The sequence below is a fragment of the Rhipicephalus microplus genome, chromosome 9 (genome assembly GCF_043290135.1).
Source record: "Rhipicephalus microplus isolate Deutch F79 chromosome 9, USDA_Rmic, whole genome shotgun sequence".
NCBI lineage: Eukaryota > Metazoa > Arthropoda > Arachnida > Ixodida > Ixodidae > Rhipicephalus > Rhipicephalus microplus.
In genome coordinates, this window is record NC_134708.1 from 16,495,468 (window position 1) to 16,517,517 (window position 22,050).

At 44.4% G+C, this 22,050-nt stretch overlaps 2 protein-coding genes across 5 annotated transcripts; one reads left to right on the plus strand and one right to left on the minus strand.

Moving 5' to 3' along the window:
• Positions 1-1,031: 1,031 nt before the first annotated feature.
• Positions 1,032-8,851, minus strand: Arfrp1 (ADP-ribosylation factor related protein 1). Its single transcript, XM_037415510.2, has 7 exons — positions 8,589-8,851; positions 8,311-8,398; positions 8,130-8,212; positions 7,265-7,346; positions 7,109-7,179; positions 3,087-3,187; positions 1,032-1,321 (listed from the first exon to the last, which is right to left on the minus strand). Exons 1-7 carry the CDS (start codon positions 8,679-8,681, stop codon positions 1,234-1,236), a joined length of 606 nt encoding a protein of 201 aa, XP_037271407.1. The 5' UTR covers positions 8,682-8,851; the 3' UTR covers positions 1,032-1,233.
• Positions 8,852-9,111: 260 nt separating this feature from the next.
• On the plus strand, positions 9,112-21,727 carry LOC119163506 (neuronal acetylcholine receptor subunit beta-3). Of its 4 annotated transcripts, none has more exons than XM_075873190.1 (7): positions 9,122-9,250; positions 11,370-11,515; positions 11,600-11,644; positions 13,126-13,232; positions 14,807-15,105; positions 18,378-18,581; positions 21,240-21,727. In XM_075873190.1, the coding sequence occupies exons 2-7, from the start codon at positions 11,489-11,491 to the stop codon at positions 21,650-21,652; spliced, it is 1,095 nt and encodes a 364-aa protein (XP_075729305.1). In that variant the 5' UTR covers positions 9,122-9,250; positions 11,370-11,488; the 3' UTR covers positions 21,653-21,727. The 4 variants fall into 4 exon arrangements, with proteins under 4 accessions (XP_075729304.1, XP_075729305.1, XP_075729303.1 ...); XM_075873188.1 differs by having other exon boundaries at positions 9,125-9,305; XM_037415511.2 differs by having other exon boundaries at positions 9,233-9,355.
• Positions 21,728-22,050: the final 323 nt, after the last annotated feature.

Sequence of the window (22,050 nt, forward strand, 5' to 3'; positions counted from 1 at the left end):
ATGTCACAAATGTTCTTTCTCGGAAACAAAAAAAAAAACGAATTTCACGCAATGATTCCACATGATAGATGCAATAGTCTCTGGTAAAAAACAGTCGTACAGTTATCTCACAAAAAAAATGCTACCCACACTTGATACACGTCACATGAGACGCTTCCTCCTTGTTTCTTTTTTTTTTTTAGGTTCGGACAATTGAGAAGGAATTTTCGTACAACCAAGGAGAATTTAAACTTAATTGGTCGAATGGATTTCTAGAAAAGGTGCATCAAAATTCAAAAAATTTTTTTTGATTAGTTGTTGCAAAAAATACGTACATTCCTGTTTCAAAACTAGCAGAAAGTACTCGCAGCATAAATTACTATGCTACTAAAACTTCTCTGGTGGAGAAATTGATTGATTGATATGTGGGGTTTAACGTCCCTAAACCACCATATGATTATGAGAGACGCCGTAGTGGAGGGCTCCGGAAATTTCGACCACCTGTGGTTTTTTAACGTGCACCCAAATCCGAGCACACAGGCCCACAACATTTCCACCTCCATCAGAAATGCAGCCGCCGCAGCCGGAATTCGATCCCGCGACCTGCGGGTCAGCTGGTGGAGAAATTACAAAAATGGCAAGAAATGGGTATACTAGACTGACAGCCATGCTTAGTGTAAAAAAAAAAAAAATTCAGGAACAGTGGTGGAAAGCAACATAAAAACAAGCCCTTACATCTGTCTGAAAGGTGTTTTTGGTGCCACATTTAAATGACTTTGGGTGTGCCTATGCACTTGCCATTGCGTGGTTTTGCTCCTCATTGGGTGAATTATCTTTAGAAGTGAAACCAATTCACCATGCCATATTGCAAAAAACCAGAGTCGCTCAAGATCAATTCATAGTACCCACTATGCAATGCTTCGTAACCATGACACGATTATCACTCAAAACAAGCCCCAGATTTCTTCTTAGATCGCGGTACAAGAGACCAACCACTCGGTTATAGACAACTTGAGAATAATGACTAGCGTAACGAGAATGGCACTGAGACATTTAACTAGCATTCGTTTTATTTAATCAAAAGTTCCAGCATAACCAGTGTTGGCGCATTGTATGCGGATGGCATGGCCAGACAGTCACACGCACACCTACACACATTCTTCAGCATTGTCCTGGGTTAAAGCTTTGCACTTGAAAAGGCAGTGTAAAAAGATGAAACAAAGGAGTCGAGTCGCACCAGCGAGCCGGCTGACTTCACAGAGACTCGCTGTTGCGAGGCGGTCGGAGGATGTTTCGCTTCACGCACTGCGTGATCCACTCAATGCCTTCATTGATGCCCTCCCTGTAATGAATTAAAAGCTTGCATTAGCCAGCACTCTGACTGAATTTATTGGGTGGCAAGCCGCAAAAGCGTACGAAAAAATGCATTATCAAGGATGATGCTGCACAGGTGCAGAGACTGTTACAGGTTTGATCCTGGACATGGCAGTTGCATTTTTATGAAGGCTAAATGCGTGAGGCTCTTTTACAATATCTGTGCACATTAACCCTTTATGCGACAGTGGAACACATCCGCCGCTTTCTTCCATCTGGAGAAATTTTCTTTCACATGACCCATGGCTCTGAGTGCAGCGCTGTCATTTGTATCTCAAGTCTTCGTAGTATTGAGGAAAATTTTTGTACCGTTCTTTTGAAGGGCGGAAGTAGTGTTACAATGGCATTGAAGTTCGATCAATTTTTTTATGATAGCTTCTAAATTTTTCTCTTCGCCAGATGTATAGAACCCACCAACCAAAATGCTAAATAATCGCCTCTTTTTTTGGTTTCCCTGAGGGGTCACTTTAGCTTCCACTAGTCGTGCGTTTTTGTACATTTGCATAATAACTTGACTGATAGATGCATTCGAACCATCCACTGTGAAATTGCTCCACTCATCCCTCAGTGTAATCATGGATATTAGTATGCAGAAATATTTTTATATCATACACCTTTATATTGTACACCTAGGCACACATTGACGGACAACAGCTGCACTAGACAGATGCAACAGCGAAAGTGAGGAGAGTCGAATAAGCATAAAAAGAATAGTTGGGGCTTGCGGTGAAGTAAGCTTGACATGAGCAGATCAAAGTGCAATGAAGGCTCACTAGAGGTGCAACTGCAGGTGGTGTTCTGCCGCTAAAATGAGGTCCCCCACAACCTTCTTCAACAGGACCTAAGAAGCGATACTCTGCGCCACTTTCTTTGGCCGTTTCATCTAAAACACCTCTTGAAGCAATCGCGACACGGTGTCCTCGAAATGCAGCGTTTTCCTACATTCAACACTCTCACAAGTCAGTGGGACATATATGTCCCACATTTTTTTCAGTACATACTGGCTTGATTTTGATGAAGTTTGTTTCATGCTATTTTTGTGTGGTTTATATCAATATACCACAGCCGTTTTTTATATTGTGCATCAAAAATATAGGGGAACCTACAAAGGGTGAAAGAACACCGGATGGTCAAGCAGCACAGATGTCATTGTTTCTACTTCAGCACGCACTTTAGAAATGCCTTGAACATGAACGAAGGCTTTTTGTTCAGGTGATGCTAAATTGCAGTTTTGAAATCCTGTACAATCAGCCACTCCTTCAAGCAACAGCATAGCAACAAGAGAGTTGGAGAGCCAAGACGAGTCGCGTTGCAGGATGGCTTGTTGGGCTTTAGTTCGCACACACTGTCAGCAAACGTCACCATCAAAAAGAAAACCCTCAACATGTCTGAAGAAGAAGATTTAGGGTCAAGAATCCATCCAACAACATGTTGATAGCGATCTCCAAAATGAGTAAAATCTAGATGCCAATTCTTAAATGCTGCTTTTGTTTCAAGGTTACACTTCAAAGCATGGTGACCACATGGGGTACCTCTCGAAGACAATGCTTTAGACCAGTGATGCCAGTGTAGCTAATGCAAATGCTTATAATGGGGGAAAAAAGGGGTGAACACAGGCACGTGTGGGCAGCATGTTTGAGATGCTTGACATAGGCAGTTTCCATAAACAACAGTACCAGACTTTTGTTATTCTAGTAACCCGTAGCAGAAAACTACGAAGTGGCAAGTCTTACCCATGTAATGCAGATGCCCCGATCAAGTGACAATCCCTCCTGCCGATGAGATGAGAGCTTTCCCTGAAGAGCTGACGAATTTCTGCAGCACTGTAGCATCCCTGAAACAAAGCCAACAAAGATTGCTCGTAATGCAAAGGCTGCTCGTAATGTAGGCGCTTCATAGATGATACACTCCCGTGTACACTAACTGGCCACTTAATAATAAGCGTTCTCTCTCTCTCTGTTACAGCGTGAAAAAATTCACAGCATATCCACGGAGTGAATGATGATGAATGGGGCGAAGCATCCGTACGTCCGTCCATCTGTCTGTCTGTTCGCTTATATCACACTATAGCACGCATCGGATGGATGCTTCACCCCACTCATTATCATTGACTACAAGGATATGCCATGAATTTATTATAACAGCATTATCTATCCTCTGTATTTGTCAACCATACAAAAAGCACTAGTGCCATCTATTGATATTAATTCCAAAAACATTACACACGATGCCATCTAGTGAGGAAAAACCAAAAGTGGCTACTACAACATACTATCACAAAAGAAGGAACAAACCGCACCCTGAGGAGCTTCGACCCTAAAAATGTCAGCCTGCCCACAGCCATTGCAGACACTCCCAAGAAGAATTGGCATCTGTGCTGTATCCAATAACGCTTACTCATATTCATGACATCAAGTAGAGTGTGTTTCGGATAGTTTTTTCCATACAGGCACGTTTGTGCTGCTGGTTTCAGGTCGGAAACTTTTTGTCCTGGCAAATTTTGTTGATGATTCTGACATCGCTGCTTGGCTAAGCATAATGTTTCAGGTAGCAATGACGAAACTCAAACTCGTGATAAGTGTAGCACTCATACTAGCCAAGAAAATGTACCTACGGTTCAAGCGCAAACCAGCTATCGCAACTGTCTTTCGCACGTGAAAGGCGGGTGTGCTATGGTTTTGTGGACAAAGCTGACATTTTTTCCCTATGTTACAAACCAAGTACAGTACCGAGTTGCTGTCACTGCAGTAGTTCAGTTCATTAGCGAATAACCTACCAAGCGACCCTACCATTAATTCAACTATTTTGAACATATTCGAAAAAAAAACATGATTTATTGACGAAGCAGCACACAAAAGACAAAAACAGAACAGCAGTCACACACACATAAAATGAACTGAGTTTTTGATATGTGGGGTTTAACATCCCAAAACCATCATATGATTATGAAAGACGCCATAGTGGAGGATTACAGATATTTTGACCGCCTGGGGTTGTTCAATGTGCACCCAAATCTGAGCACCCAGGCCTACAGCGTTTTCGCCTCCATCGAAAATGCAGCCGCCACAGCCCGGATTCGATCCCGCGACCTGCGGGTCAGCAGCTGAGTACCTTAGCCACTAGACTATCGCCGCGGGGGCGCAAGCAATAAAATGAAGCAAACACAGACACTCTTACATAAAATTACGCAAGTGCTGCGTTTGCTGTACGAGTGAATGATTCTGTGCTTTTGTGTGTTGCTTCACCAAGTATCATGGCACATCAACCAGCCCATCAGTACGTTTTAAGCTGTTTATGGCATTCGAAAGAGTGTACTAGAATATTTCTGGGACATGTGGGAGCCTGCCAATCTTCACATAATGTCACCTGAGCACTGCTCGTCAAAAAATTTATTCTGAAATTAATTTTTCTTGTTTCAATACCACATTTGGTCTTCATAATAGGCAAAAAATAAAAAAATCTTTTAGTTGGTTTGAGTCGGAGCGAGTATGGTTCGAAATGTTTGCAAATGTGAGTCCGACTGAGTCCGGCTCGGGAAAATTTTGGCGCGTCCGAGTGAGGCCAAAGCGCAACATACATTTCTTGAGTGGGTCTAAACGAGTTCCACTTTTTTTTTTTTTTTTCAACCTATGGTCCTTTCTACTTGTCTTTAGCATTGATGATGATAGACATGTGGGGTTTAACGTCCGAAAACCACCACACAATTACGAGAGACACCATAATGGACGGCTCTAGAAATTTCGACCATCTGGGGTTTCTTAACGTGTACCCAAATCTGAGCAGACACGCCTACAGCATTTTCGCCTCCATCGAAAATGCAGCCCCCGCAGCCAGCATCACTACTTTACCTGAATTAACATTTATACTTGCATGTATTTCAAAGCAGTATCATTCGCTCACCATTTCTATATTTATTGATCAGAGGCATTACGTAAGTAATGCCTTGACCCCCCCACCGCCAACTCTTCCAGGATAGTTCTTGATATATTTTATATTGTCATCTTCGAGAAAGATGTCCTTGCTGGTTTACAACCACTCATAACTGCCAAGGTACTATATTAAAAAGCGCCAAGAAGAGCACCAATTATGTGAGATATGGGTGTTAAAGAGCATCGACGGCATAATTTAAAAAGCGAATTCTGAACTAAAGGACTCGTGGGTCGACTCACTCGGACTGGGATCGAGCTGCAAGCTTGAGCCTGAGAGAGTTCAAGTGAGTAATGTTTCGGTGAGTTGCAATCTTGGTAAGCCCGGCTGAACAAAACTTTTGTGAGTGCAAGTCCGAGCGTGCCCCAAGTGCAAAATCTATTTCACGAGTCAGTCTGAGTGGGTTCCTTTATTTTTGCTGATCTAAGGTTACTAGGCATATTAAGTTGGTTAGCTGAGCAGACCATAGTAATCAAAAATCTCCATTTCCAACTTGGATAGTAATTGGGTATTTGCAAGAAAAACGGCGTTGACTGGTCACACTCAATTGCACCCGCCTAATACTCGGGAAAATGCAACGCCATGGGCGGCGAGGCACCTCAAAGGGCACAGTTCAGAAGATTTGGGTAAGCTGAAGGCATAGGGAAAGGGTTACATGTAGCACACTGGACCATTTCCATAGCACTAGGTCGTTTAAAGAAGTTGTTCTTGTTGCATATTTCTGGGAGTTGTGTCATTTATTACAAAGCTTCTACAAAGCTCAAAAGAAAAAGCGGTTAAATGGTCGTGAAACAAAAATGAAGGTGCCCAGTAGTAACTTTCCTTGAATCAATAAGGATCAGACATGCTAATCCCAAAATATTTTGGCACAATATCTAGACTATAATTATTGATGCCCATTTGAAATTGCAGTTTTCGTGAGCTCTTTATTGATCATGCAGCACTATTGGCTGCCATAGGCACTAACATGTGACTTAAGTGAAACATCATAGCAAGAGAAGTTATAAACACAGTGTTAGCTTTCTTTTGCTCTGAAATGACAGATTTATGAGAATCTAGGAAAGAGAAAAAATATAACAGCATTTTTTCACTACGGGCTGTGCATGCTGTGGAAGTACAGCAAGTTATCTGCTTGGTTCCATTTTCAAGTAGATCCGGGCTCCATCACGTGTTGCCTTCCCTTGCTCGTCGCAGCTATCTCGGCGTCCCAGCGTTTCTCTTACTAGATGTGTTAGGTTGCTATTTACAGCATATTTTCGTTGGCTTAGTCCTCGCTATGCCTTCCCTGTGCGCCAACGGACAGTGCAGAAGAACTTATAATAGGGGGAACAATATTCGTGACGACTTTACGGCACCGCAGTCAAGATGGTATGGTGCAACAAACCTTCGTCAACTATGGATGGCTTAGCAAACATTGCCATGTTTTGTCGACGATAGACTTTTCACAGGCTGACTTAAAGTGATGTCAGTTGTACAGTTGAGGGCAACGTGAGCGAGGAATCAAAATTGTGCTTTTACAGTATTTAAACGAATCTGAAAAATGAAACGAGTCGAGGTATAGAATTGAATGAATGACCATGATTTGGGATACACACATAGTTCAACCTTTTCAGAAAAGGTTTCACAACCACTTTGAGTATCATTTTAGTAGTAGGAAAATCTAATCCTTTTGAAGAAATGGGACTCCCTCTACATTTATAAATCAACCATTCTTTATGCACTCGTTTAAATGTAAATGCAGAACATTAGCATAGCAAGTATGTGTGCTTAGCCTCTACTTGAAACCAGCATTCTTGAAATCACTAGAAAGAAACTGTCGTGAACTTACACTGATGTCTTGCTTGTTGGCCACCAGCAAGATAGGAACTCCGTGAAGTGCATCATTTCCGACCATCTTGGCTGAAAGTAAGAGCAAGGTAGATAACTTGCAAAATGACTTCCATTTCTCCCAATAAATTTGTTTAGCCTTTGAAGCAATGCTTACCGAATGCAGCCTTTGACTCATCAATACGACTCTTATTTGAAGAGTCCACTACATATATGACTGCATGAGATTCTGCGTAGTACTAAAAAGAGCAAACATTTACACAATAATTAGTCTTGAAAGGCGATCACCGTAACATTCAGTGGACAAGAGCAACAGAATGTTTGCCTTATTTTGTAATGAAGTGTCAACACTGCCGCATCATATAATGATCTCATTGGCAACTTCTCACCTGCCTCTCGCTGCTTCTTGCATAACACTGCATGTCTTGTCATGACACTGTTGGTAATCGTCTAATACTGCGAACTTATTCAATGTAGAGCTACATTCATTGATCATTACTGCATGCACTCCAAACTCGGAACATGTCTCGCCGTGCTAGTAACATGCAACACGATGTGTTCTTGCATTCACTGATAAAAAAGAGAGAGAGAGAGAGATGTTTATGTTTTAAGTGTTTCATACTGCCCTAGCTTAATTGTAAACGCATCATTGAGGAAATGTCTAGCAACCGAAGTCACAATGACAGATAGGGTGCTAATTGTTTTACAGTAGTTTACACGTTGAAAGCAGCACAATGAAGGCGACGTCCTAGCTAATACTGGCACACATGAGGCGCTACCACAAAGTTGAGTTCAGCGAAACAGCACAATATGCTTTCATGGCCTCTTCTTGATTTTTGTTTCCTGATCTTGTTTATGTGCGGGCACTAGGGCAGTATAAGCGTGCCATTACTGCTAGAGAATAAAGCGTTCGATTAGCGCGAATATTACAGAATGAAATCTGCGAATTAACGTATCGCCTAACACCAGTATTTCACAGGCCCCTCGGGCTCTCCAAGCGATTTGTCACTGGCAATGCTTGCCTTGTCCCATAGCGACTGCAGCGAGTCCTGGCCACCAAGGTCCCAGAAGTTTAGCCGTATGCCGTGAATGTCGATCTTGCCAACTGTTGGAAAGCGAATGAGACATCATATGTTTACAGTCAACACTGGAAAAAAAACGAGAGCTCACACAACAACAATGCAAATACTTCATCAGACTCACTGTTCAAACCGACAGTCGTCGTTATCTTGTGAGGGTTCAAGGCCTTGTACCCTTTCGAGAACTTCGTCTTGGTCTGCTCCAGATAAGTCTGCACAAAAGCACGACGACATGAGTTTCTGTTTGCATGTCGCACTTCCGCTGAGCTGATCTCACAGCAAATAAGGAAGCCGCCGAACGGGATCGGCAGCCCCGAATACGCTGTGGCTGAGGGTCCGACAGCGATACACTGTTACGTTCATCCAAAAACAAGTCGAGTAAGGAATGAGAGCGCGATTTACCGTTTTGCCAGCGTTGTCAAGTCCGAGAATCAGCACGTAGTATTCGTCGCGCTGGCTGATGTACTTCCACAGGCCGGAAAGCAGCGTGTACATCTTTGACACTGTCTTAACGAAGACCACGCTATCATTAGTGCACTGACACGCCGGAGTACGATGCACGTAAAGAAGCGGGCGAACTTCGGTAGAAACTAACTTCGCAGCAACGAAAGCAGCTTCGTCCACGATGTAGCCTGTAGTTTTGCTTTCTCCTGACAGCTTTTTGGTGGCGTTGCCAACTTGCAAAGCGGATCTCGCTAAAATTGGCGTCAAGCTTATTGCTGTTTTTAGACATGGCGTCTATGACGTAACGTTGCGCTTTGTCGCACAAAAACAGGTCCTTCGAGATACTAAAGAATTATTAGGGCGTTGTGTAAAGTCTGGGTTCAAACACGACCTATTTATCACTTTGCTTCATCTGAAACCAAATATATTAAGAGTCGAAGCGAAAACACATTCAGTTAGTTACAAATTAAGCTAACTCAACGTCAGAAGCAGCACACTCTGATAACGGCAGCGCCTAAATTTGGCGCGTCGAACGCAAGGTGCATAAATGTGCCAATAAAAACGAAACCAGTGATGAAATGCAGCTGCCGGCGCGTAAGAAACCGCCTCGCTTCTATCAGGTGCGTCCGCTCATTTCACGGAGAGCGCAGATATGCTACGTAAGGTGTGCATCGCGTACGTAATTTTGTGTTCCCTTCAAACCTTCGTGAAATCAGCCGGCTCGGGTGAGTCGCCGACAATGTTAATTTGTAAAAACACTTCCTCAACTCTCACATTTGATGGAACATCCAATTTAGTTTTTCAGGACGATAATATGTTAGTCGAGGTCTTCTTTTCGTGCTGGGACACTTGAACGACAAGTAAAATTTTAACGTACTAAGCTAAAGCAGTATAGAACATTTTTAAGCTCCATTCTTTTGGTGACAACATTGATATATGACGGGGAGCTAGGAGCAGCAAAACTTTTGATTATCACGTTTCGGCCGAAAGTCTATGCGCTCGTATACAAATATTACGATAATTTTTTTTTCGTGGTTGAACTTTGCAAGAAAATTTTGCAAGAAACTGTGCAAGAAAAATTCCACAAAAGTTTCTATGATGAACCACTGCATGATCATCCTTACGTATTGCTAAATACGTAATAATTAAACGCACTTTGATGTTGTTACGTTATTATCTGTTACATAACTACATTTGATGTATGATACATTGTGGGGGCGAGGATGGTAGCGGGTTCGATCGCCAACATGGCGAATCGCAAGAAAGCTAATGCAACGTTATGGAGGCGACGCGCATTTCATTATTATTGTCATGACTCGATCGTTTTATTCATTTTATATGAAAAGCAACAAAAGTGAGTCATTAACCCCACTGCGGATGTAAAACGTTGGTTTTTATTCGTTTTTTTTTGTAATATAGCTCACGATGTTGCTGTAATTGTTTGTTCATTTCTCAAGCTATTTTTGTTTCAGATTTCTAAACAATACATATGATGAGGGTTTGAAATATGTGTTTATGTTATTGTATGCTCATTAAACTGAAAAACAATTCTTTAACACATCGGGTGGTATTTAATTCGGTGCTTGGCATGTCTTATAAGCAGATTGTGGTTTCGGTATGTAAGAGAAGTAAATGAAACAAGTCTGTGACTTCACGATCAGGCTGGCGATCTCTTCGTGGCTTGTGTCGCAATTCATTTTTTTGTTTTTCTCACGTTTCGGGTTATCTAAGCCTCTGTTCTGATAATATTTGGTTGTCTCGCTGTTTCATAAGCGTATTACCTAACACAGCTAAGCATTTTCACATAGCCTTTCCTGACGAAAACAGCTCTGGTGATAAGCCCAATCAACAAAGCTGCGGCTGTGCTGTCTCGCTTCCATGGTAGAAGCGAGTCAAGAAAAGCCCCCCCCCCCCCCCCCCCTCTCATCTGAGTGTTTTGAGATAGATATGTGGGGTGCGTGTAGTGTCCCAAAACCACGATATGATTATGAGAGACGCCATAGTGAAGGGCTCCGGAAATTTCGACCACCTGGGGTTTTTTAGCGTGCACCGAAATCTGAGCGCACGGGCCTAAAACATTTCCGCCTCCATCGGAAATGCAGTCGCCGCAGCCGGGATTCGATCACGCGACCTGCGGGCCAGCAGCCGAGTACCTTAGCCACTAGACCACCGCGGCGGGGCTCATCTAAGTGTTCTTGATCACCTAAAAGATAGGCCAATTGATTGATTGATATGTAGGGTTTAACGTCCCAAAACCACTATATGATTATGAGAGACGCCGTAGTGGAAGGCTCCGGAAATTTCGACCACCTGGGGTTCTTTAACGTGCACCCAAATCTGAGCACATGGGCCTACAACATTTCCGCCTCCATCGGAAATGAGATAGGCCAATTCGAAGATGCCGGTCTGTTGGTAATATCGCGAATAACTGAACTCTGATATCACGATGTCCTGTGAAGCCTGCCAGACTTTTCAGGAGTTCATCCCAAACCTAGCGAAACTATAGTTTATTTACTTACAAGCGACACGTTCAACGTCGTGTTTTTCGTAGAGACAAAAGTACTTGGCTTCAATTGTAATTGGCGACCTCAAACGAATTTATACGTGACTGTCGCTTTCGGATGCCGCTGACTAAGTGCAGATGCACTCTTATAAATTGGTGATTCGCAACTTGTCACCTACCTATGGCCACGTAGCATTTATTTACACCAGCTCTCTCCGAAATGCATTTGTTGACAGATCTCAACAGAGTGGCTCATCATGAGAATCTCCTGAAGCATCTCTTCGATCCAGAGAGATACTCCAAGGAAGTACGTCCAGTGTTCTATCACACGAACGTGACGGAGGTGACGTTAGACATGCTGATCAAAGAGATTGCCGAAATGGTGAGCGACTGATGTGCATTCGAACACTATATGTGCTCAAACACGTCACTCTGTAATTGAAATCCTTCTCCGTTTCTCTCGCAGGACCACTCAAGGCAGACTGTCAAAGTGAACATGGTCATGTCCGCGGTAAACCCTTTAGTTTTGTTTAAATGTTAGTTTTTTTTTCTAATTGGAATATGACTTATGTGTGTCCATGAAGTTGCTTTGTGATCAGTAATGCATAGTGCTATGGAATATTGCACTTTACACTTTGTAATGACGTCATGACGAAACGTCTGTCTCAGCAGGCATGGTTTTGGTTTCTGGCCTTAGGCGAAGCTCTGTGTGGCCTAGAATGTGGGAAAACGAGGCTGTTTGGGAGTTCGCAGAAACCATAATGACGAACAAATGTTAACATGCGCTGGGTCAAAGGGTCTCCACGCTTGCAGAATAGTTTCTGTTCGGGTTTCGTCGACGCACTACATATAGCTGGTTCTGATACTCGCCGCACTGTAAATCACTTCCAACTAAAAATTTCTATGCGCTCATAAAGGATTATTGGCACGAACATTGAAAGATTTCTGATTGTTGCTCTAAATAAAAGCACTGGTGTGAGAACACTAGAAAAGAGTATTGTCGTCCGTGGAAGCTCATCGAATGTGTTTTTAATACCACTGCCTTAGAAATGCACTTTCGACTTCGAAATCGATGGGGCGGCTTCTCAGTGACGTGTCATCACAGTGTGACGCCCCGGGTAGACAGCAAGTCGACGTACTAGCGGCAGATCTGCCATCTGCACTTAATACACGTAAAAAAAGGATGACTGAATTGTCGTTCAGTGATACGACAGGGTTTTGTGTGTGTGTGTGTGTGTGTGTGTGTGTGTGATTTAGACTGCGTATAGAGAGCGTCGTTGGCAAACTCAGTGGAACTGTTTCGACTTGTCGGGATAATGTATATTGTGGCTGGGCTGGCTTGCTGATGCTCAGGGACAAAACATTAAATGTTTTATACGTGTTGACTGCCAGTCGAGCATCTTCGTTTAAGTTCATGATAGAACAAGCGCCAATAAGTGCACCAAATTCGCTCATATATCGAACATCACCTCTGCCAGATGGGAGGCGGCAATCCGCAGCTCGTCCTTGGCAGATCAGCTCTGGGCTGTCCACCAAACCCGCAAGGCGGCTGAGGATCTCAGTCTACACGTGGGAGCTGCCTGCAACACAGTGATCTGTGTTTTGGAGGACCAAATAAAAGTTTATCAAATTCAATTCAATAAGTATAAAAACCCAGCAAGGACACAGTATGAACGCTTGCTGCGTCCTTGCTGCGTCCTCGTACTTATTGGGGCTTGTTTCACCATCAACTTATACGTGTTGTGTGACTCCGGTGTCAGGAAAGCGTACAACAACTGCATAACAAGGAAGCGAAAAATGTCCGTTTTGCAGTGTCTGGAAACTGTATATGTACTCTCTTTGATATCCTTTTAACTAACGACCAAACACAGAGTTTGAAGAGCGCATCTTTTGAACGTGTTGATAGGTAAATCAAAAGCTACAACAGAAGGCGTTTCGATAAATCCCAGGAAAATTGCTTGGATGGTGAATCTTTTTTTTTTTCATATCCAGAAATGGAAAGACGAATTCCTGTCATGGAAGCCCAGCGATTACGGAGGCGAAGACATTATCGTGATTCCGGCTGAAAAAATATGGGTGCCGCAAGTCGTCTCTGTGGAGTATGTGAATACGTATTCGATTCCTTTATCGCCGATTCTCGTGACAGACAGATAAGATAGGGATTTCTTGCATATACGATAGACCACCTTAACTATCCGCAAGTGCGCTTCTCTGCACTGCCTATTCCACTTACTTATGGAGGCATCTGTTGTGGTTCAAGCGGAGACGACGTTTTAGGCACATGCGCCAGGGCTTGCCTGTTGTGTGTGTTTACGTTGTCACGGGTCTACATTTTTCAACGTCGTAGGGCAAGTGCGCTGTTTTGCAGCAAGGGGCTAGCCTCCATTAGTAAAAAGTCTACTGATTGAAATCAAGTTGAAGTCAAGAAGAGGAAATGGATTTGGTGGATTTGGGCCGGGCATGCAGCGCGTAGACAGGATGACCGCTAGTCGCTAAGTGTAACTAACTGGATTCCCAGAGAAGGCAAGAGGGTTAGGGGGAGACAGAAAGTTAGGTGCGCAGATGAGATTAAGAAGTTTGCGGGTATAAAATGGCAGCAGCTAGTACAGGACCGAGTTGACTGGCGGAGCATGGGAGAGGTTTAATCCTGCAGTGGACGTAAACGTGATGATGATGGTGATTTGAAAACAAATTATTATACTGTATTTAGTTTCATACTGTAGCATCACGAGTTAGCTGAAAGGTCGACTATAGTGTAGGCTAAAGTATAGCCAACGCCTGATAGCGTTTGCTAAGTGATTGCTAATGTTGGCTACTGTTGGATTATTGCCGACAAACGTTGGCCCAATGTTGACTAATATATGGGCTGATGCAGGCCGTCAACTGTTATAAGGGCGACATTGTTTTCCCTCTCAATTGAATGATGCTCCTGCATACACACGCAATGACAACAACCTCAAGTGGTTCTGCCTGAACTACGATTCTCTCTTTTTGGTGTAGGCTATACGCATGCCACATTTCGAGAAAATGATTTAACCAGATATTTAGTCCTAGCCTTGTTTCCTCCTCACGGTTTTCTTGATTACCTATTTTATCACGAATAGGCGCCCAGCAATATTAGTAGACACGGGGGGGGGGGGGGGGGATTGTGAAGGCTATGTCCGCAAGTTGCGATTACTCTTGTTAACTGTCGTACGCCTCGGTGGCGCAATGAAGCTCAGCTGCTGACCCGAAGATGGCGTGTTCGATACTCGATGGAGGTCGGACTCGTGTACTGTGCGATGTCGGTGCTCGTTAAGCGAACACCAGATGCTCCAGAACTTCCGGAGCCTTTCATTGCGGCGTGCTTCGTAATCACGTAGTGGTTATGAAGCGCGCTGCAATGAAAGGCGTGCTTCATAATCACGTAGTGGTTATGAAGCACGCCGCAAGTACTTACAACCTGAGGTATTATTATTATTATTATTATTATTATTATTATTATTATTATTATTATTATCTGTCATCGTACGGCATAAGCTCATGATAGAAAAACTGATCACTCATTATTTCCGTGGCTAGCTCAGTCAATCAGTGAGTCAGTTGATCGATTAGTGAATAAATAAATAAGTAAATAAATCAGTAGAGAACAAAAAGTCTAATCGCGTGCCCACTTTCTTGTCCACTTGTTTAGAAGCATCTCGCCACTGCTTACGTCACAATCGTCGGGCAGCGGCCACTCCCGCCTGATGGCGCGCGTGAACTCGTCCGGTCACGTTTGGCTGGACCACGTGAAACAGCTGCCGGCGAGGTGCGTGGCCACACCCGAGGGCTTCCGGTCGAGTCGCCACGAGTGCGCGATGACCCTGAATACGCTGGACTTCGGCGGCCACCACGTGCGTTTGCACGGCGACGTGCAGGTCGACGTGGAGCACAACCCGGCCTGGGAAGTGTCGCAGACCAGGATCACAAACCTGTACCACTCCACGCTGGGTGAGGGGGCGTATACCGGCGATTTTCTCGCGCGCCCGCTTCACCTATTTTGACTCTATAGCCCCGCCGCGGTAGTCTAGTGGCTAAGGTACTCGGCTGCTGACCCGCAGGTCGCGGGTTCAAACCCCGGCTGCTGCATTTCCGATGGAGGCGGAAATGTTTTAGGCCCGTGTGCTCAGATTTGGGTGCACGTTGAAGAACCCCAGGTGGTCGAAATTTCCGGAGCCCTCCACTACGGCGTCTCTAGTAACCATATGGTGGTTTTGGGACGTTAAACCCCACATATCAATCAATCACTCTATTTCACTCTATTGCTCCTTCATTCTCCTGCCCATTTGTATGGCTGCGGAGTCGGACGAAGATGACATTTCTACTTTTTTCCTTCATCTTCCGTCCCTCCAGATGTTCGAAAGGTTCGTTTACACCCGAGACTCAACATGAGTCAGAGAGAAACTGGTCGCAAGTGGTCCCTTAGATCGCAAAGCCACTCATTCCGATAAGAGGTGCTCTTTGTTATGCTAGTCGGTTCGTGTTTCTGCACAAGCCACACACAAAAAAAAAATGGCTGTTTTTCAGCGACGGAAAAAACTGAGAAGGAGTCAAAAAATGCTCAAACTTTGGACTGTTTATTCATCGTGTTCTGCGTCAAAATTTATGGGCAGATACATCCGCAGAATATCAGGCACACAGTGAGTGCACACCACTGTAATCCCAACCTGTAAACTAAAGAAAAAAAAAACTTGCTTTCTGCCTGCGATATAGACACTGACGTATCACAGATAGATAACGAACCTTGTGCTTTTATGTAGAATGCCTCCGACGATGCTCGAGCCGTGGTGTGCCTGCTTCTGCCGATAACCTGAATCTTATTCGGGCACTGCTCACACTTACGAAAATTGCAGTGCGTCGGCGAACGTGCCGCCGCCTTCACCTTTTAGTGAAAGCTCGTGTTTCCACGCACGCTCATTCACGCACGTTTCCGTCTGGCCGAGATACGTCTCACAGCCGGATAGCGGATCTTTGGACCAGTTGGTTTGAAACAAGAGTGCACTGCTTATACAGGGACAGAAAGACAGGGACAAGCGCTTACTAACAGCTGACAGTCTATTCGGAAAGCTATGAAATATTTACGAACAGACGAAACAGTGTCATGGTACATACGATAAGACCAAATAGCGGACCAAACCAACAAAACCGATAAAATATATATGTGCGTCAGCCGCACCTTACATACGCACACTGTGCCTTAGAGTGATTACTCAACTCCTATGGCATGTGCGACTGTCCAAAAACGCTAGCTCTTTATCAGACAGAGCTATTGGTGGTTTGCTTACGCAAGTCAAGTGTTTACGCGCTATGTATGCTGCTTCAATTATAAACCTTGTGCGCTTATCTCTCGGTTTGTTGCGGGAACACTTGACTTGCGTCAGAAAACCATCATTAGTTCTGTCTGATAAGGAGCTAGTGTTTTTTGGACAGTCGCAGATGCCATAGGAGTTAAGTAACCACTCTAAATCAAAGTCGGCGTAGGTAAAGTGGGGCTGACGCTCATAGATATTTTATCGGTTTTATTGGTTCGGTCCGCGATTTGGTCTTATCGCATGTGTCACGACACTGTTTCATCTGTTCGTATATATTTCATAGCTTTCCAAATAAACCTTCAGATAGTAAGCGCTTGTCCCTGTCTTTCTGTCTGCGTCTAAGCAGTGCGCTCTCATTTCAATTGATTTATGGGGTTTAACGTCCCAAAACCACCATATGATTATGAGAGACGCCGTAGTGGAGGGCTCCGGAAATTTCGACCACCTGGGGTTCTTTAACGTGCACCCAAATCTGAGCACACGGGCCTACAACATTTCCGCCTCCATCGGAAATGCAGCCGCCGCAGCCGGGATTCGAACCCGCGACCTGCGGGTCAGCAGCCGAGCACCTTAGCCACTAGACCACCGCGGCGGGGCCGCTCTTATTTCAAACCATCATGTATCACCAGCTCGCCCAATCAACCATATTTGGATCAGTCTCTGGCTGCTTGGTTTTACAGATGCGTGACTTAAGAAGAAAACCTCAGGATAGCTCAGGTGCCAAAAATGTGACGCCATTTTTATTTTACGGTGTTACGTCAATGGGAACGGAAGGACATTTTGTGTGGCGACGGGTGTGATTCGCACGCAAGTGTAGACACAAACCGCATCGAATCGCTTCTTAGTCACCAGTTGCAACCTGGCGCGATACCGGTGCTACTCTAAGTTGGGAATGAGCCATAAGTTAGGGGAGGTTGGGGAGGAGTTCTCAGAAAAGGGGAAAAAATATGTGAGTTTCTTCGCATTTTATTGCAATGTGCGCACCCGCATCTCGTTGATTCCCCATTAACGGTGCGAAAGGTCTTGATGCAGTTATGTTTTAAACATATAAGAAGGAAAACTTTCCCGCAGGAAGGGAAACGTGGGGTCAGTACTAAGTGTAGCGCATATGTATTCAAGACATGCGACATTTTTTTTATTGTTTAAGGAAATGTTAGCGCACAATCAAGGTGTCGACTTCTACTTAGCTCTTGAATGGGCCGAAGATACATATGCAGAGTTCCAAATTACCGGTGAACCTGTATCCTACAATCCTGTATTTACCTGCGCACCTGAAAGTAGGTAAGTTCATGTGTTGTATGGGCCACAGGTTCGGAAGCCCATAACACCCTTAACTCTTAAAGGGTGCCATAAGTAAAAAATCACCCCTTAAGGACTTTTTGGGATAAAAAGTGCGCTTATACCTTCACTTTTGCAAATTCTGGTTAAGCAAAATGTTTTGCTTGCTTGAAATCGCTTTAATGGTGCAAAGTTGTTTACACTTTATGGCGTGCCTAAATCGATTGGCGGTGCTGGCATGTAGAATCCGAAGAATGAAGTTTGCTGGTTTTAATTCTGGTTGCTTCTAATTGTCGAGTACGCTGAGATCTGCTAATTCCCACGTCATCAAAGATGTATGGCAACCGCATTGCGTGGGCTCCTCCGTGGTTTGAATCTGAAACCTGGATGGGCATGTTTTTTTCATCTGCTAAATCTTCTTTCCTGAGTAATTCCTTCGATTTCCTTTTGTAGTTCGTTCAACAAGCTGTTGGATTAACTGGTAATTTTGTCGTTCTTGAACCTTCCCCCACATCGCGGGCTTGCTCAGACGTACATGATCTAGTAAATAGTATGACGTTATTATAGTAGTGATGACGATTACTATTATGTCAAGCATCTTGATGCAATTTCTCTTGGCTACTTCACCAACAGGCTGCAAACTAGTGCTAAGAAAAAAGTACGAGCCCAGCTTCGCATGCCCGACCGTGGCGGTGGTCTTGATGACTCTGGCAAGCCTCTGGCTGCCCACAACGGGACCAAGGGTGACGCTGTGCTCCGTGAATCTTCTGGTCACCATCATTTGGTTGTCCACATTGTCTGAATACCACTCCGGATCTGTTATCACCGCTCCTCATGGTACGAGTCACAGCATTTTTTGCTGCTGGTACTTTAAATAACATTTAAACCACATTTGATAGTTTCTTTAACATTTCAACATTTCAAGTCGACGAACGTGTTAACTAGGCTTTGACAATCAACAGTGCTAAACGCGGCAATGTTTTGAGCCGCGGGCGCCCCACTAATTCCAAGAAACAATCCCTTGTCTTCTCCGGGCCTTACGGTAATCCCCAACGTTCGCCGTGACGTCAAATCTTTCGTCTGCTCATTTCACTCCCCCCCCCCCGCAAACACACACACACACACACACTCACGCACAAACACACGCGCACACTCACTCACGCACACTCACTCACGCACAAACACACACGCACAAACACTCACGCACAAACACTCACGCACAAACATTCACGCACACACACACGCACGCACGCGCACACACACACACACACACACACACACACACACACACACACACACACACATACATGCACACACCACAAACTGACTTCTCGAAGGCTCGAAGGTACATGCGCTCGCCATTCTTATTTCTCGAGCACTGAAGAGCATTACTCTGATTGGAGAGAGAGTAGCCAATGAACGGGATACAGTGACCGAAAGAGTGACATGAAAAAGGGTCTCTTCTGGGTCATGAAATTTGTGTAACTCCGCTATCACAGCACCGTTTCGGAAAATTCTAGTGGCGTCGTGTTTGTCAAAGACTTCGCACAGTCGCGATATCACAACTAAATTTTGGCCCCTCTGCGGTTGAGGGAGCCTTTGGCATGTATGACATACCGCGATGCTTTTGTATGTATAAGCGATTCAAGCGCTCTATTGTTTAGTAGAATCATTGTTCCAGATGACTTTCGCAATACTTAAAACATCTAAATATGAGAAAGGAGACGTAGCGCGTGAAATAAGGGCTCTACCGAAACAATTCATTAGCTATGACGGCATGCCAAACGTGGACGATAAACATTTTCCAGTTAGCACACCAGCAACCACCTGGCTATCAGTAGTCTCTGCTTGATGGTGTAAAAAAAAATTTTTCCTTTCAATTTTTGAGGTTAACACGCAGATTTTTGCCACGTTCAGTCAGTCTTTGAAACAACAGAAGACTGTTTTTAGCATCACTCATGTACGAGAACATAATTCTGCTGCCAAGAATTTCGCCGAGTCCAGTAATCAAGACTGTACATTGGATTGTAAAATCAACCTAATTTTGTTTTTTTACGTCCTCCCTATACTCTTGAAGTGTTTATGAGATTAGTGGCTATCACGTTCAGGCCTGCACGATTATATATCTTAGACCCAACTGTCAGTCTTCGAATTCCTCCGGAACTTCGCCGACGAGACGCTACTAGGCTGTGCAGGTTATGGTTGCATAGGAATGACCGACACTGCTGCATGCGACCATTGTGACCATTGCGGCAGTGACGAAACAACTTGGCACATTCCGTGCGAATGCTCACGATGCTGCTCGCAGAGACAGTCGCTCTGCAATGCACTAGACGAACTGGACAACCAGACTCTTTCGGAAAAAAAAAATCCTGCACTACCGACAGGAATTTATGTCGCAAAAAAAAAAAAAAGGCTGTGAAGGCGCTCCTACGCTTTTTGCGTTCAACCGGCCTGTCCAAACGACTGTGATTGGAACTCCCTGAATGTGTGTGTATGTGTATTTAATCTCTCTCTATCTCTACCGCCTTTCCGACCCTTATTTCCCCACCACTGTACAGGGTAGTAAACCAGTTCTTCTAGGTTAACTCTATCGCCTTTTCGACCCATATTTCCCCACCCCTGTACAGGGTAGTAAACCAGTTCTTCTAGGTTAACTCTATCGCCTTTCCCACCCTTACTTCCACACCCCTGTACAGGGTAGTAAACCAGTTCTTCTAGGTTAACCTCCCTGTCTCTTCCCTTTATTTATTTCTCTCTCTTAACTCCGGTTCCTTTGCTGCGTGCGTATGCTCTCCCGCGTTGCAAGAATGGCTTCTCCTAACGCAAACGTGCTAAGAGTAGAAAACGCTTTACAGGTACAAGAAGTGGCAGTAATGCTATAAAAGGCAGAATTGGAAATAATTTGAGAAAATGAGTGTTTACCTGACGCAGAGACATCGGAGGCTCCCCGTATGTATTGTAGGTAGTAGCAAATACCTTCAGTATTGTAGAGCGTGAATATTATTGAGTTAATTGAGTTAATGCCATGACGTCATCGGTCACTTCCGGAAACGTGGGGAATTCAACCATGCTTCAGACCTTCACACGATGGAAAATATGCCGAAGAACAAGTTATTGGCTGTACTGATTGACACTGTGTGCCGATCAACGCAATGTAGTAGAATGAATGAATGAGTTGTCGTGTGTGTGTGTGTGTGTGTGTGTGTGTGTGTGTGTGTGTGTGTGTGTGTGTGTGTGTGTGTGTGTGTGTGTGTGTGTGTGTGTGTGTGTGTGTTCCACACGCATTCATTAATTCACTCGCTCATTCGACAGCTTGTGTAACAAACTGCAACCTAATGTGTGAAAGCTGTTCAATTAATTAACAATTATTAAAAATAATACTTAATGCGTTAGTGTACACACATTATTTCATTCAGTCACCTTGATGTATGCTGATGCTCGCGAACACCGGCAAATAATAAGCTCATTTGCTTTTCTTCCTTCGATTGCCAGTGGTATTCGTGTCTCTCTCGGCAACGCTGTCTGTCGCGTCCCTGGCCTGTGCCATCGCTGCGCACAAGCTGTTGCACTCGGCCGATCGATGCGAGGTGCCCCGCGGACTGGTGAACTTCCTGGAGGCCCCCTTCTGGCAGTTCCTCTGCGTCGGCGGCTTCCAGCCGGCTTCGTCGGCGGCTGCGCGGGAAACGGAAATGGAGCATCTGAGCCACGACCCACCAATGGCGGCGGAGATGGCCGAGGCCCCGGCGCCGGTCTCGACCAATCAGGAGCCGCGACTGAGGGAGGAGTGGCAAGCCGTCTCGCGAGCTCTCGACAGGGCGCTGTTTGTAGCCTTTGTCGTGATGTTCATATCCTTTCGTCTCGTATTCGCGGGACATAACTGGGGAGGGAAATCGCGCACCAACTGACCATAGCAGCACACTTTGTTGATATGGCGGCGGCAGAAGTGATAATTAAATAAATAAATCTAATCAATATTTTAATGAACGTCTCATGAAGTATCATAGGTTCATATACAGGTGGACGCAAACATTAAGTAAGAAAGATAAAATGCTAAGAAGAAACTTCCGACCAACTGTGGCAAGCACAATAAATGCGAACAAACAACCAAATAGTGCACGAAAAATCGTGCGACACGTATAAAAGCACGATGGTAAGGCAAGTTGGCACACAACAAAGCGCACTCTCTGAAAAAAAAATGTGAATGAAAGAGCCTTTTAATTCGGTATAAAAGCACGAACAATGCACAGATTAAATAAAATACTGCATGTGAGCTGTGTAGAATACGTAGATTAAAAAAAATCAT